This window comes from Oncorhynchus mykiss, chromosome 4 (genome assembly GCF_057628025.1).
Source record: "Oncorhynchus mykiss isolate SJ-2025 chromosome 4, ASM5762802v1, whole genome shotgun sequence".
Lineage (NCBI taxonomy): Eukaryota > Metazoa > Chordata > Actinopteri > Salmoniformes > Salmonidae > Oncorhynchus > Oncorhynchus mykiss.
In genome coordinates this window covers 35323976-35341301 of record NC_143025.1, presented here as the reverse complement: position 1 = coordinate 35341301, position 17326 = coordinate 35323976, and the positions used below count along the sequence as shown (strand labels likewise).

Genomic DNA, 17326 nt, shown 5'->3' with positions numbered 1-17326 from the left:
ATGCTCTGATTAATGTGAGGCAGCATGCTTTACAGGATTACAGGAGTTGTGTTTCAGGTCATCTACTGGCTGTCCCTGTCTTTATCAGCACCCAGAGTACAGCGAGGGAGGGAGGGATGGGCAGAGAGAAAGAGAGAGCGAGCGAGAGGTGACAGCATCCTTCATCCAACATAGCGTGAGAGGAAATGCAGAGATGCATCTAAAAACAGATCAAGACATAGGCTTAGCTGAGCGAACGCTGTCTGGACAACTGTCAGGAATGCATGGGAACACTACAATAACTACAAGGGGTTATGCCTCAACGGGAATCTCCTGCTCACCCGTCTGTCTCAAACAGTTGCCAATGCACTGACAGACTAGTTTTTAGCATCACCACTATGTTGTTTTGACAAACAAACCTTACTGCTGTCTATCTTCTGTCTGTGAATGTTTAGCCACATCGTCTTGACAGACCACACAAAGGTAAAACCTATTGAATATGAAAAACCTGTGATGAATGTATGTGACAGGCTACTGTACACAAAAGCAATGGTTCCATCATCCATTGAAATCAGATGCTTTGTGACATTCAGTAGTTCCACCCCTCATTGCAGGTAGTTGACTGATTCAGGGGCATATGATGGTGGTGGCAAGGGTGAGATAAAGAGCTGTCATTCTGCACAGCATTGTATCTCATTGGTCTTTACAGTGAGAGGGAGCAACAACAGTTCACCCAGAGGCCGGAAAACCTCCTTCAAAATGCCCTGCCACCTGCACCAATGAAAATAAATTTTGCATGACCTCAGTGTAGATGTTACTGTCCTCAACATGTCACCTGATATGTCAGATACATCTGATATGGGTATTTTCCACAGTAAGGGTATCATCACAGTAAGCTGATCATTCTACCACAGGACTTATAAGACTGTAAGACTCAGATGTACAGCGGCTATATTCTTATGTTCCCAAAACACAAACTGTCCAGTTGTGCAGATGGTTCTACAATTGCAGGTAGCCTAGTGGTTAGAGCGTTGGGCCAGTAACCAACAGGTTGGTGGATCGAGTCCCTGAGCTGCCACGGTCAAAATCTGTTGTTCTGAATAAGGCAGTTAACCCACTGTTCCAAGGCCATGTTATGAATAAGAATTTATTCTTAACTGACTTGCCTATATAAATATATATTTATTTTTAAACGTGTCTTTTAGGCTGCAAGAACATTCACTTGATGTTACAAGAACGTTCCCAGAAAACATTTAGTCTCTTTAAAAGGTTCCCAGAATGCTTATTTAGGTTGTGGGGATATGACAAGAAATTCCTAAAACACTAAAACTGTTCAGTTGTGCTGACATTAAGATAATATTTGTATCAGGGTGGGGCAGATCGTTTAAAGGCCCACCTCAAGTTCCACATCCAAGACTGAAGCAATACATATTCAGGAATTGGGGTGGGAACATTGTGGTGATTTCCACATGTAGCAGAGAAATAACAACAAATAGGGCACAGACTGACAGCTGTCAGTGTAACTAGCTAGCATGCTAACCTTAGCCAGCTAATGGAAGCTATGAGAGCGCCATTTCAGTTAAGACGGGCATACTGTAAGTCAGGTGAACATCATTATTTCAGAAAAAGACTACCAGTTCTACATAGAACCAATATTTCCCAGCATGCTCTATTACATGGAGATTTTCAGAATAGTTTGTTTTACTGTAATATATGTGTTTTTGTATGAACATTGATTGGCTAATACATTTTATGCTACACAAAGATAAATAACATACAGTTTTCTAAACCAATCCAATCTGTTGGATTTATTGCACCCGTTAGTTACTAAGATGGTTGTTCCAGTTTAGATGATTGCGGTAGTCTCAGTACTCAATCATTCCTATCCTGGCAGTCATTATGAATGCAGGTTGCGGATGATTAACAATTCCACTTATTGGATTTCCTAACTCTGGCTGGATTCCAATAGGAATTACACATCACTTTGCAAGCCAGCATAACGTAATTTGCAGGCCAAACCAGGAGATTCCTAACACCACTGTGTTGGGGTATAATTAGGCCCTCAAAGAAAGGCCTTATAAAATGTAATGTATTGGCATAAATAATACAAAATATAAGGATAATGAGGCTGGTGGAACCTTTCATAGAAAGGTTCCAGGTACACTCTTAGCATCTTTTTTTCTAAGTAGAACCATATAGGGTTTTTCGGTTTGTCCCCATAGGGGGACCCTGTTTGGTGCTGGTTAGAAACCCTCATAGAAACCCTTTCATAGAAAGGTTCCACCATAACCTTCCAAAGACAAAAGGGTTCTGGGTAGAACAGTTCATAGACAGTTCTAGGAAGAACATTTAGATTATAAAATGGTTCTTGGTAGAACCCTTCATAGAGGGTTCTAGGTAGAACCATATACAGGGGGTTCTTTGAAGAACCCTACAGAGGGTTCTAGCTGGAACCTCTGCAAAGGTTTCTAACCAGCACCAAACAGGGTCCCCCTATGGGGACAAACCGAAAAACCCTATATGGTTCTACTTAGAAAAAAAGATGCTAAGAGCTAAACCGTGCCTATACAATCTGTTGACAAGTTAAGGGTTGACATTTTACTCTTGCCGTTTGATAATCCCAGTGAAACCGTGTTAATTTTTGGACATGCACACGGACATTATCAAATAGCGATATTCTTTGTCCCGGTCTTATTTCAGCAAGCTAGCAAGCTGTATATCATTGACTATCTAAATTGTGACCTTGAATCCGCCATAGAAATAGAAAGAATATGAGCTCAGGTAATATGGATAACCTAAATATTGAACAATTTGGAGCATGTATGAAGCAATGGGTGAGATCGTTTTGCATGCCCTGGTGTCCCGGGTGGATGGAGATTTCTCTTTAGGTATCAATGGAATGGTCAAACGAGCAATCCCTGCACACCCGGCCATGCAACACAAATTTGCCTAAAACGTTATTGGTCAAGACCATTCATCTTGGGGCGACGGGGGGAGCCGGGTTCTAAAATGCAATCATATCACACAATTTTACTATTTATAAAATGGTGATTTTTTTTAATGCAGACTAGGTAAAAAATAAGTAAACCTTTACAAATAATCCAATGAATTGTGATACATTTGCTCCAAGTGTAGGGTCATCATTAGTTAACACAGCCACAAAGTCAGAAACACTGTTAAATGTTCTCTTCTTAAAATCACACTGCTAACCTTAATTTAAGGTGAGACTAAGGGACAAATCGAAATTGACAGAATGGTTACCTGGGTTCAGTGAATTGTTTGCAGCAAATATTTCAATATAACAGGCAGGAAGGAGTGAGTACAATTGTTTAATTTTATTTTTGTATTGGGTGTATCTACCGACTGCATGTAAAGGTCCGGAAAGATAATCATTTGTTTTGTTATTTTTTTTACTCTTTACTTTTTTACTCTGCCTGCAAACACGCTAGATGATTCAGAATCCATTGAAGAGCTTGAACGAGGAGGCGGATGCTGGTAGGAAGCGGAACATGGCGGAAGCAGAAGTGTCGTTTGAGGCTGAAAGCATGTCGAGTACAGTTAGCGAGAAAAATGTGTGGACAACAATGAAGTCCAAGAATGGAACAAAAAGAGCTAAAATTGTTGTGGAAAATGAGTCTGACTCAAAATGAGCCTGATGAACAATCTGGATTTAAATGGCGATGTACTCTCATAATATCCACCTGACAAACCACCCCTCAGAGCCTGGTTTCTCTCTAGGTTTCTTCCTAGGTGTCTGCTATTCTAGGGAGTTTTTCCTAACCACAATGCTTCTACATCTGCATTGCTTGCTGTTTGGGGGTTTAGGCTGTGTTTCTGTACAGCACTTTGTGACATCTGCTGATTATTTTATAAATAGATTTGCTTGTTGGACTACGTTTTTATGGACAATGATGTTTATTTGGGAAACCCTTTTTGAAGTCCCGACGATGGTGAAGAAGGCATTGGGAGAAGTGGATGCAGTCAAAGTAACCAGGAGTGGTGTGGTGTTGATATCATGTGTATCTAAAGAGCAAAAAGAGTGTGCATCCATATCTAAGGTAGTGTTACAAAGGGTCGGAAACTCTCTGGTAAATTTCCGGGATTTTTCCTGAAGTTTTCCATTGGAAGTTAAGCCTGGGAATTTGGGGAATTTCTAGGTCTTGTGGCATATTTTGGTTAAACTATCCTCAATTCAATGGAATTGCAACCCTCTGCATGCACAGTGCATTATTTTATCACATGTGCAGTGGACTCTTCCATCACATGTACAGCTGATTCTCAAGATCTTGCACACTTATCTGTTCATGGAAATGTATTTGTTCTTTTCTACTAATTGTTTTTGTAATCTTTTCAGGAAAATGCCACGGGCACGATCTGATGTGTGGAGACATTACACTGCCGCTAATGTAGAAGGAAACGCTGTGTACATTTGCAAATACTGTGCCATCAGATGTGAAGAATGCAACAAAGATGCACAATCATCTGGCCAAGTGCATAAAGTTCCCTCAGCACTCACAACAAGCAACCTCTGACAAAAGTCCCTCTACCTATATTAGCTTTAGATTAAATTTATAAATCCAGTCAGAAATGCAGAATTTAGATTTACTGTAAAAAATGTACATTGTGTAAAAATGATATGTTCCCCCCTATCTTATTTTTCATGATCCGCAAAGTGATCCTAGATCAGCACTCAGAGTTTTGGATACCTTGTACATTGAACACAAATATAAATGCAACATGCAAGAATTCCAAAGGTTTTACTGAGTTACAGTTCATATAAGGAAATCAGTCAATTTAAATACATTCATTAGGTCCTAATCTATGGATTTCACACAACTGGGAATACGTATATGAATATGTTGGTCATAGCACCTTAAAAAAAGGACTGGGACATTTTCGAGCTTCCAGAAATTGTTTACAGATCTTTGTGACATTATCATCATCTTTAAGCATTATCATGCTTCTGAAACATGGTGGCGGATGAAAGGTACAAAAATGGGCCTCATGATCTCTTCACGGTATCTCTGTGCATTCAAATTGTCATTGACAAAATGCAATTGTTTGTTGTTCGTAGCTTATGCTTGCCCATACCATAACCCAACCGTAACCATGGGGAACTCTGTTCACAACTTTGACATCAGAAAACCAGTCACCCACACGATACCATACAAGCTATCTGCCATCTGCCCAGTACAGTTGAAACAGGATTTATCCGTGAAGAGCACACTTCTCCAGCGTGCCAGTGGCCATCGAAGGTGAGCATTTACCCACTGAAGTCAGTTACGATGCCGAACTGCAGTCAGGTCAAGACCCTGGTGAGGACGACGAGCATGCAGATGAGCTTCACTGAGACGCTGCAGCCCGCCTGGTGTTCAACCTTCCCAATTTCTCCCATGTCACCCCGCTCCTCAGCACACTACACTGGCTTCTAGTCGAAGCTCGCACACACTACAAAACCATGGTACTGCCCCTCCCTACCTTCAGAATATGCTAAAATCCTACACCCAAAACTGAGCACTCCGTTCTGCCACATCTGGTCTCTTGGCCCTCCCACACTTTTTTATTTTTATTTAACTAGGCAAGTCAGTTAAGAACAAATTCTTATTTTCAATGACGGCCTAGTGGGTTAAGCTTAACAGTGGGTTAAGTGCCTTGTCAGCTCAGGGATTTGAACTTGCAACCTTTTGGTTACTAGTCCAACACTCTAACCACTAGGCTACCCTGTCGCCCCATTGGGAGGGCAGCTCCCAATGGTGGAACCAGCTTCCCCCTGAAGTTAGAACAGCAGAGTCCGTGCCCATCTTCAGAAAACATTTCAGATCCTCCTACTTCCAAGAATATCTTAAATAATCCCACATCACCCCCCGAACTAACACTCACACTTTACTTTTTCTGCCTTATATTTGTGTTCAAAGCGTGGTCCCATGGTGTTTATACCTGCGTACTATTCTTTGCTCTGACTTTGCTGATAGTACATGTTTCCTCAAAGTAGCTTACTATGACTGTGATATGTGGTTGTCCTGTAAACTAACTGTAAATCGCTCTGGATAAGAGTGTCTGCTAAATGACTAAAATGTAAATAAGATGGGTGAAGTGATACCAATATTTCCCTGGATTAGTTATGTATAAGAAGGTTTGAAAGAAAGCGTGGAATTCCTGATTAACCATACTGACATGGCTATAAACTGAAAACATTATATGGGAGAGCGCTTCCCTGGTGGTGCAGAGGATAAAAGATCTGAGCTGTGTTCGAATACCCATACTAACATACTGTATACTACATACCTAATGAGTATATACTACATACTATTAGTTAATTCTAGTATCATGTAAACAAACGGTATCGTTTCCGGTGAGCGTACTAGGGCTTTGCCTGTCTAATGGATTTTGCTGCTGTTGCAATGCAACCTCTCGCTAGCTTGTTAGCATTACAAATTACTAGCTAGACATTTTACGACTTCGGGTGTGTTCGTAAATTCAATCTGGAATGCCAGAGTGTGCTCTGGGCGTTCCAAAATCAAGAGTTGACAGATTGTCCATTCTTAAATTCAATGTGTTTTTATATCGGTGCGTTCAGAGCACACACTGGATGCTCTGGCTGAGGAGTAGGGTTGATCCGAGCATTCTGACCTCGGCAGTCAAGCACCCAAGCTAACTGGCTAACTTTGCTAGATTGCTAGCTACTTCCAGACACAAATGAGAAAACACCTCACTCTGACCATTTTACTCACCGTAGCAGAGCTGATTAGGCTGTTTTCATGTTATCCAGAGTGTTGGTGACTGTAACTGTGCTGCTGGCAACACATTTAATTCTGTTTTTTCTTTGCTGACGTTTACTAACACCGGCCTTATTCATCGGGTGTTGAGCATTTGTAAACTCATCAGTTATTCTGTGCTCTGACACACTCAGACGAGAGTGCTCTGAAATTAGAGTAGAGAGCCAGAAATAACAATGTCCATTGAGAATGCACAATGACTATACCACTTAGCTAAGAATGACATGAATAATCAAGACAATAAACATTGGGTAGTTAGTTAGATAGCATATATATATATATAAATGCTATTGTTTTTTTACCCCTTTTTCGTGGTATTCAATTGGTAGTCAGTCTTGTCTCATTGCTGCAACTCCCGTACGGACTCGGGAGAGAAGTGCATCCTCCAAAACACAACCCAACCAAGCTGCACTTGACACAATGCCCACTTAACTCAGAAGCCAGCCGCACCAATGTGTCGGAGAAAACACCATACACCTGGTGTATGCATGCACTACGCCCGGCCCACCACAGGAGTCGCTAGTGCGCAATGGGACAAGGACATCCCTGCTGGCCAAACCCTCCCATAACCTAGACAACACTGGGCCAATTGTGTGCCACCCCATGGGTCTCCCGGTAACAGCTGGCTGCGACAGAGCCTGGACTCGAACCAAGTATCTCTAGTGGCACAGCTAGCACTGCATGCCTTAGACCACAGTGCCACTCGGGAGGCCATGATAGCATATAGTTAATATACTGCCTGGCAAGTTCGATGTATTAGTAGCCAACTAACATTAGGTAGCTAGCTAACATACCGGTACATACAAGCAACTGCTGTAATGATATGCTATGTGGTTCATAAGGCTCGCATAGCTAACAAATTGTCAGCCAATGTAACGCAACTTATTTGAAAAGTCATTACTTTATTATATTGCTCAACATTTTCTGAACATTTGTCATAATTAGTTAAAGCAATGAATTTGTATCCGCTCTCATCAGACTTCAGCTGCATATTTTCCGCCATTTTCTTCAAATGTGAAAACATTGTGAAGCCATGCCCATTTTTCTGATGAATTGCATTATGGGTCCTAAAAGCTGCTTGTATACTTCATATTTTGGCGAATGTAGTACGCCATCCGGGAACTTTTGGCATATTAACTATATCCATACTATGACCAGTAAGCATACTACATATTCAATTTGCGTCACATATGGTTAGTATGAGTATTCAAACACAGCTCTGGCTTGAGACCCAAACATTGCAGGTTCAAACCACATGTGCAGATTGTCAACATATGAAGTGAAATAAATATGGTTGTATTTGTATGATTAAATGCTGTTCAAATGTCTTATGAATGAAATAATGTGCAGATTGTCAACATATAAAGTGTAAAAAATATGGTTTTGTTTGTAGGATTAAATGCTGTTCAAATGTCCTATGAGTGAAATTAAAATGACCCCATAATATTCTGGGCCCATAATATCACCTTAAAATGCAAATTGCCATTAAATCAAGAGAGAAACATAAAGGGGATGTATTTCAATCTGCTTTCTCATGCTTTACGGAGCTAAAAATGTGCATGTTGAGAATGTTGTGGTAATATTAGATCAAACTTAAATATATAATGTTCTATATGTTAGAAGGAGAAACACCTGGATTGACAAGAACACACATGAACTGGATCGGGATCGCTCACTGACCAAAGCCTTTTCTTGTCCCCAAAAAGACAAAGTCAACATTCACTACACACCATGATCATTCCTTGCAAGCTTTGAGAAGGTATTTGTGTATGTATCGTTCATAGTGAATTACGCTGTCCTTTTAATAATGACCAAAATCAAAACAACCAAATAAAGTTCACGTCAGTGGTAACTTATTGAGACATCTGAGATTTGTAATAGATAATGATGTGTAAAATAGAATGTGCCTGACTTTTATAATGACCCAGTATGAAAATGTGTTTCCATAGCGTTGTGGATGGTAGGATATCAGTGATCTTTCACCAGGCAGAGGCAAAGGGTCTATCTACATTTTTATTTCCTTGATTCCTTGTGCCCTCTCTTCTTACCTCCTCCTGAAAACACACTGGAGGAGAACATCCGAGGTCCTCTCTCTCAGATCTTCTCCACCAATATTTTTTTGAGATGGCAAAGAGAGAGGACCCAAGGAATCAATTAAATAAAAATTGAGAAAGACGCTTTGCCTGGTGAAAGGTCACTGATATCCTACCATCCACAACGCTATGGAAACGCATGTTCATACTGGGTCAGTACAAATGAAAGATTCATTGAGATGAATCCACAGGAAGGTCATCATCTTCACTGGGAGTCACTGAGGGTGCCCTGACCTTTAACCCATGATCTGTCCAATGAGAGGACCATCTGAGTCACCTATGACTCTCCATGGCTGCTTCTAACTAGCTGCGGAGGGCCGGACAATGGGCCAGTAGCCTGACAGCAGATAAGGAAATGGTTCTATGGGGAAGTTTTTTTTCTGGATGGAAGCGACTCATATAGTATCTGAGATGGAGCTGACAATAATCTGTGGGTTTATTGTGATCATGCTGAGAATCCATGAAGTGGCATATATAATACAGTAGGACACTGGTGATTTAGAAAGTACAACTGAATGTTAATGAGATGGAAAGGTGTGGTCAGAGAGTGAAATAAAACCTTGAATAAGGCCGTCAAATTAGCGCCATCATCTCAACCGGAAGTAAAACGCTTTACTTAAATGGGAGAGGAAATATTTATGGGGTGCTGAATCATATTGATGCATCAGAAACCAAATTATAAAAACTGAAAAACAGATCAGATGATAACACATGCACATTAAAAGATTTTGCTTACTTTGGATAAATTGCAGTCATCTTAGCAGCTGCATAGCCAGGCTTGCAGACTCCCTCGCTGAGATTGCCATACTTGTACATCAGCTCCAAAGGCCTGTGGAACAAAGAGGAAAGTCAGAGACGGTCACGCAAGGAGAAGAAAGGAAAGAGGATACCTAGTAAAAACTGAATGCATACAACTGAAATGTGTCTTCCACATTTAACACAACCCCTCTGAATCAGAGAGGTGCAGGGGGCTGCCTTAATCAAGGTTATCGGCCGCATGGGGAGCAGTTGTTGGGGTATAACTGTCTTGATCAAGGGCAGAACGGCAGATTTTTCCACCTTGCCAGCTCTGGGATTTGAACCAGTAACTTTTCAGTTACTGGTCCACCGCTCTTAACCGCTAGGCTAGAGGAAAGGCCATTTACTTCATGCTCATATTCTTATCTTGTATTATTTCTTATTGTTGTTGCATTGTCAATTAAGAACATGCAAGTAAGCATTCCGTTGGACAGTGTATACCCCCCCATACTCAATTGGCGGACTGTGGTCCGGATATGGACCCAGAAAGGGGTCTTGGTCAGGTTTCAACCCCTGGTGTCATATAAACACAAATTCGACATGGAAAAATGTGTAGAATTGCAGGAATTTTGCATTAAAATGACAAAATGTTCTCTCCACTAACAAGAGTGCCTTAGACCACTGCGCGAGCCCAAATAGTACTTGAGTACCCCTGGTGTATCCTGTACATACGACTAATAAAACTTGAAAAAAAAGAGAATCTAAAAGCCTAAAAAGCCATAAAAAGAACCAGGAGTACACTGTAAAAGTGTAAATGTTAAGAACAAACAACCAGATCATTGAACCTTTGAATCCCTAATCAGATTGCAAAGAATAGATTTTGATGACAATTTGATGGCTCTTACTTCAAAGATCCTCAAATTATACTGTAAACATAGATGTTCATTTCTTTAATAATGCATGAGTGATGTCCAGAAATCAATTTTACTGTCCCAATCTTTTGTGTTGACATCTCGGTTTTCTTTGAAGTCGGAGAATAGGAAATTCATCCGTTCATCGTCCTCCAACTCAGGTGGCAACGTTACTTCACTAAAACTGTTTAGCCTCACATACCCAGAAACTGTTCTGACTGGAGCAGCTGTAGTGTAGCAGCTTTAGTAAGGGGCTAAATGGTAAAAAAATCTGAAAATCTTTTCACCGAAAAGGGGGGGCAGCCTCTCCGCGCTGCCGTTTATTTAACTCTCACCTCTATCCAATGATTCAGTGATAAAGGATGAATCATGCACAGTAGTGATCATTTTGATTAAACTTCCATTAAAGATGAATTGTTGACATTTTATTTGCATATCAAATTAAAATAGTAAAAACATACATGTTTTACCTAATTTTCAAAACCTTTAAATTGAATTGAGAAAATCTCTTTTTTACTCAGTAAAATGTTAATTATATGAATCTGAAACTTGATTGAATGACTTATGCATCTAATGAATTATGTTAGATGTTTAAATAATCACTTTACCTATCTTTATTTTGCCATGAACTTGTTTTGGCATTTAACTTGTTTTAGTATTGACATTGCCATTTAAAAGTAGTCAACTGGGTGGGTTTCCTATGGGCTGGGAGTGATCAGCCGATGATCAGAGAGCATTGTCTTCTTCAAACTGATTGGCTTATGGTTTATAAACAAAAGATTAAGGTAATATCCAGGAGCCAAAACCAAGATTTATACCAGGATATTGGTCCCAAGATCCAGACCCGGTTAGTTGAAACCATGACAAGTTAAAGACTGCATAAATTCAGTCTTCCATACCACTTGATCAAGCGTCCATGGGCCCTTACTTCAATTGTAAGAAACTCAAAGTATGTGAACCCTTTGGAAATACCTGAATTTCTGCATAAATTTGTCATAAAATTTGATCAGATCTTCATCTAGGTCAAAACAATAGACAAACACAGTCTGCTTAAACTAATAACACAAACAATTAAACGTTTCATGTCTTTATTGAACACACCGTGTAAATATTCACAGTGCAGGGTGGAAAAAGTATGTGAACCCTTGGATTTAAAAACTGGGTGACCCTCCTTTGGCAGCAATAACCTCAACCAAAAGTGTTCTGTAGTGGTGGATCAGAGCTGCACAATGGTCAGGAGGAATTTTGGACCATTCCTCTTTACAAAACTATTTCAGTTCAGCAATATCCTTGGGATGTCTGGTGTAAACTGCTCTCTTGAGGTCAAGCCACAGCATCTCAAATCGGGTTGAGGTCAGGACTCTGACTGGGCCACTCCAGAAGGCGTATTTTCTTCTGTTGAAACCATTATATTGTTGATTTACTTCTGTGTTTTGGGTCACTGTCCTGTTACATCACCCAACTTCTGTTGAGCTTCAATTGGCGGATAGATAGCCTAACATCCTATTGAGCACATCTGGGACCTGTTGGATCAGAGGGTGAGGGCTAGGGCCAATCCCCCCCATTAATGTCCGGGAACTTGCAAGTGCCTTGGTGGAAGAGTGGGGTAACATCTCACAGCAAGAACTGGCATATCTGGTGCAGTCCATGAGGAGATGCACTGCAGTACTTAACGCAGCTGGTGGCCACACCAGATACTGACTGTTACTTTTGATTTTGACCACCCCTTTGTTCAGGGACACATTATTACATTTCTGTTAGTCACATGTCTGTGGAACTTGTTCAGTTTATGTCTCAGTTGTTGAATCTTGTCATGATCATACAAATATTTACACGTTAGGTTTGCTGAAAATAAATGCATTTGACAGCGAGAGGACGTTTTCTTTTTTTGCTGAGTTTATATTTTATATTTTTCAAAGTAGCCACGTTTTGCTTTGATGACAGCTTTGCACACTCTTGGTGAACGGATAACCTCCATGTGTGGTTCCCACCGTGAAGCATGGAGGAGGAGGAGGTGTGATGGTGTGGTGGGGGGTCTTTGCTGGTGACACTGTGAGTGATTTTAGAATTCAAAGCACACTTAACCAGCATGGCTACCACAATATTCTGAAAGCGATATGCCATCCCATCTGTTGTTTTTGGGACTATCTGTGACGGTTTTCGTCTGGTGAAGGAGAGGAGGATCAAAATGCAGCGTGGTAAGTGTTCGTCATATATTAATAGAAAAACTGAACACTACACAAAATAATAACGAATAGAAAACAAAACAGTTCTGCCAGGTGAACATACACTAAACAGAAATTAAACACTCACAACCAAAATGGGGAAAACAGGCTACCTAAGTATGATTCTCAATCAGAGACAACGAATGACACCTGCCTCTGATTGAGAACCATACTAGGCCAAACACATAGAAATATAACAACCTAGAAAAAAGAACATAGACTACCCACCCCAACTCACACCCTGACCAACCTAACACAAAGACATAAAAAAGGAACTAAGGTCAGAGCGTGACACGATCATATGTTTTTCAACAGAATAATGACCCCCCAAAAATCGAGGCTGCGTAAGGGCTATTTGACCAAGAAGGAGAGTGATGGAGTGCTGCATCAGATGACCTGGCATCCACAATCACCTGACCTCAACCCAATTGAGATGATTTGGGATGAGTTGGACCGCAGAGTGAAGGAAAAGCAGCCAACAAGTGCTCAGTATATGTGGGAACTCCTTCAAGACTGTTGGAAAAGCATTCCAGGTGAAGCTGATTGAGTAAATACCAAGAGTGTGCGAAGCTGTCAAGACAAAGGGTGGCTACTTTGAAGAATCTGAAATATAAAATATATTTTGATTTGTTTAACACTTTTTTTGATTAATACATGATTCCATATGTGTTATTTCATAGTTTATGTCTTCATTATTATTCTACAATGTATAAAGTAGTACAAGTAAACCCTTGAATGAGTAGGTGTGTCCAAACTTTTGACTGGTACTGTAAATACATTTCCTAAATTTGGAAACACGACTGCCCCTAAAAAGCAACTTCTTGTTTTGAAAATGACCTATGAGGTATCAAAACATTTAGTGTCAAAATTGACAACAATGTGTAATTTTGGTCATAAAGTCAATCTCGTTCAAAACTGAGATTTGCGAGATGATAGGAAAAAATTGTATGTCACAGAATGAAGGATACCGTAACCGTTTTCCTTGGGTTGGGTTTATTTGGATCCTGTCAACATGCCCACAGCTGGCAGTACCCAAGTAATTCATCAATTCGGAGTGCAGCTTGTTACAGGTTTAGTTTTTTTACATGTATTGTTTTGAAATTGGACTTTAGCACATATAGCACATTAGCATGTAGGGCGCAGCTGGATTGTACCTCCAAAATGAAGGACGGGGCTGCTCCAACGTCTCGCAGAATCTTCACCGGCAGCCTTACAGTCGGCTTGTACCGCATGGTTCATATCTCTGCAGAGTGGCGATGCTTTTAAGCAGCCGGTGAAGATACTGCGAGATATTGGGGCATCCCAGGCCTTCATTTTGGAGGGTGTTTTGCCTTTGTCTGACACTTCAGCAACTGGTTACAGTCTATTAGTACAAGGCATGGGAGATGGTTGCATGGAAGTTCCTTTGTATAATATGGAACTCAAGTCTGAACAAGTTACGTTATCATTGGAGTGAGGCCTAGCCTACCGGTGAAGGGGGTTTCATTCATTTTGGGAAACAATGTGGCTGGAGGGAAGGTCGTTCCAAATCCTGTCGTTTGTTAGGAACCCAGAGTTGAGAAAGCTGATGGGTTATCAGAAAAGTGCCCTAGAGTGTTCCTAGTGTGTGCCGTTACACATACTATGTCTAAGAAAGTCGCCGGGAGCAAGTCTAGTGTTGAGGAGCGATCCCACCCTGGTCGATCTGTCCGAAACATTTATGGGTGATCTGGATTTTGCTAAACCCCCTGAGTTGACCTCTCCTTTGAAAACCCCAAAGGTGAGCAAGTATCTTCTAGGACCACTGAAGGAATAGAGGTTCCCTACAGTTGACACTTGAAGCAGCTGATTGCAGAACAGAGTAAAGATGTTTCCCTCGCCCCTCTTTTTGCTAAGATACTGAAAGTGGCTAGCTCAGGGCTCCAGTTGTTTTGAGAGACCTTTAGTTGGCGCTCCCTATTTGATTTCTAGAAAAACATTCCTTTGTCTAAAACATTCCTTTTTTTGATTGCTTCCCGTCTTTAAGTTTGGTGTGGGATTGTATTTTATTTGCCTCTTCTTGAGCAAATTTACTGGATGCTCATGGTGGGTCTTTTAGGTTCGTTCCAGTTGTTGTTGCTAGTCAACTTTCAGTAGACAACCCCATGAGTGTCTTTCAGAACGCCTCCTAAAACCCCATCTGTTTTGGTTGTTGGTCAGTGACCGTCAGTTCCCCCTTGTGTTTGGGCATCATTTTGGGTTTTCTTGCTGGGGAACGTAACAAGTTGCACGTCTGGTTTTACAGCGCCTCAGAATGGAACTTGAATGGGAGTCTATGGGTGCGTTCTGAGCGGATCCCTTTTGTCAAGTTGGTGACCATCGTTGGTGTGTGTTGCATTATGGGGATACAAGTTCCGACTCTGCAGTTGTCACGCTCTTCACCAACTTTATCCTGCAGTCATCGCATGCATTGTGGGAGGCTCGTTTGTCAACCAATCATTAGGGTGTTTTTCTTAGACCCACGCGAATGTGACCAAGGACGTGACTGAAACAGGAACCAACTTTGCCACAATTCATGTATACAATAGAAATGTACAAATTAATGTGATATTTTAGGTTCTCTTTCACCAATTTATTATACAATGTACACACATACATTCTCAGTTTAAGTGTGTGATATGGTGGCTGGAGAACAACCTTTTATAAAGAATGGCAACGCTGCCATGTTGCACTTAGCCTTGCTGTTAGAAAACCAGACCAGTGTCAGACTTGGCTGTCAGATGCACCTCCCCCAACTTCACTCCTCGACTTAGTCTATTTTCATCCACTCAAATGAGCACTTACGGCAGGAGCGCCAAACAGCTGCCAGTTTTTATTGGCTAATCTCTGTCCATCACCATCTAGTGCAACCCTTAGAACCTCCCCCCTACATTGTGGACTTCAAAGTTCAAGCAGCGCAAGTGATTTAAGGAAGTGAGTTAGAAAATCTGAAAGTACGCATCTTAGAAATAGTTTTTACATGTAAACTTTATATGCCCAACTCAATTGTGCTTCCCCAAAATAATATGGTTCATGTGATAGAACATCTTGTTTTCCACTAGCTTCCACAACCACAAAGTAAAAATGGACTACAAAAATGTGCTTTTTGGTCATAATTTAAGGTTAGGGTTAGGCATACGGTTAGCAGTGTGGTTAGTGTTAGCTTTAAAATCAGATTTTAAGAAGAGGCATTTTAGAAATAGGCAAGGTTTATGACTTTGTGGCTGTGTTAATTAGTGACAACCCTCTCCCGCCTCGATTTAGAGGCGCGCCTCTTAACAGAATTTAAATTAATTAGCATGTCACTCAGTAAATCCACTACCCCTGAATTCCAAACAGTCCCACACTGTTACCAGGCTCTATGCGCCAGCAATTCAAGCCTTGGGACGAGTTTCTCCAAAGTCAAACCAACTTTGCCACGGTCACGCACCAGCCGGCTGAAGCTAATTGGCTAAATCATTTGTTTAACTCTTACCACCTACGAACACACGAGACACCCACATCAAACCACAACCCTCAACCAACTCACGTTTTAATTCAGTTACGACTGCTATCATTTCTTAATGAACAAAATCTAAAACGAGGAACTAAATCAGGAAGTGCCCCAGGAATTACAGTATCCCTCTGTTTCCAGCAAGCTAAATATATCCCCAAGAGGCCCCTAAAATGATTAGGAAAATGGTTTCTAGTCGAGGTGGGGCTGGTCGTTGGTGAGGGCACCAGTTGTCAACAGATCAATTAAGTAAAGAGAAAACGGTTGCCCTCACAGACAGTCTGTGTCCCAAATGGCAAACCTATTCCTGTCATAGTGCACCACTTGGACCAGAGCCCTATAGGCCCTTGTCATTATGAAGGACATAGGGTGCCATTTGGGACGCAAGCCAGAGCGCCAGGCCCATATTCTGAAAACCATGCACATTGATATTAATTACTGCTCTGAACAGCAGATTTTAACCTCATCATGAATAACCTGTTCAGTCCATAGCTTAGTCTAATAAACAGACAAGCCAGAGGAACTACATCAGTTGGGGAAAAGTAGGGCACAACACCATAGCATTGTAATACTAATCTATTCCACTTAGCAGACACGTTTGCATTTTATGAATGTGATCCCTGGGTTGTTCCACCATCTCAGATTGTTCTGAAATTGTTTGTTAGAAACAGATAAGATTAGCATTCCTGCAACATTATTTTGTTGAAATATAATTTAATTAACCTAATTGATTTCACCTAAATTGGCCATTTTAATTCATAAGATCCATATAATATTGAATAAATATAGTACCTAACTAAACTAACAATGTGTATATAATATCAGTTTTCTATTTTTAACAAGTAGTATGGAGCGGCAGCTCTGAGTATTGTTTCTTCATACTATGTAATGCACAGTATTCTCAGTGAATTGGTGATGTTTTTTCCCCCCGTTCAGAGAAACTTCTCAAGTTGTTGGGTTTGTCCCGTCCTACATCCTGAATCCCCCCCATTGTTAAAGGGAGAGTTCACTCAAATTACATTGGTTTTCTTAAGCAGAAAAACTGTAAGCAGCCTATGGACCAGAGGGGTATCCTACGAAGCAGGTTTGAGGAGGTAGTGAGGTAACTTTGGTC

The 17326-nt window shown here is 40.9% G+C and overlaps 1 protein-coding gene across 31 annotated transcripts in view; it reads right to left on the bottom strand.

The window, feature by feature from the left end:
• The window catches only part of LOC110521738 (CMP-N-acetylneuraminate-beta-1,4-galactoside alpha-2,3-sialyltransferase), a 112918-nt gene that overhangs the window by 73727 nt on the left and 21865 nt on the right, over window positions 1-17326 (bottom strand). For all 31 annotated transcript variants that reach the window (XR_016495223.1, XR_016495215.1, XR_002473195.3 and 28 more), the window contains one exon: window positions 9585-9677. Coding sequence is in view for 14 of the 31 variants with exons in the window: in XM_021599561.3 (XP_021455236.2) it covers window positions 9585-9677 (93 nt within the window). In the remaining 17 variants the exon portion in view is untranslated. The remainder of the gene's footprint in view (window positions 1-9584; window positions 9678-17326) is intronic.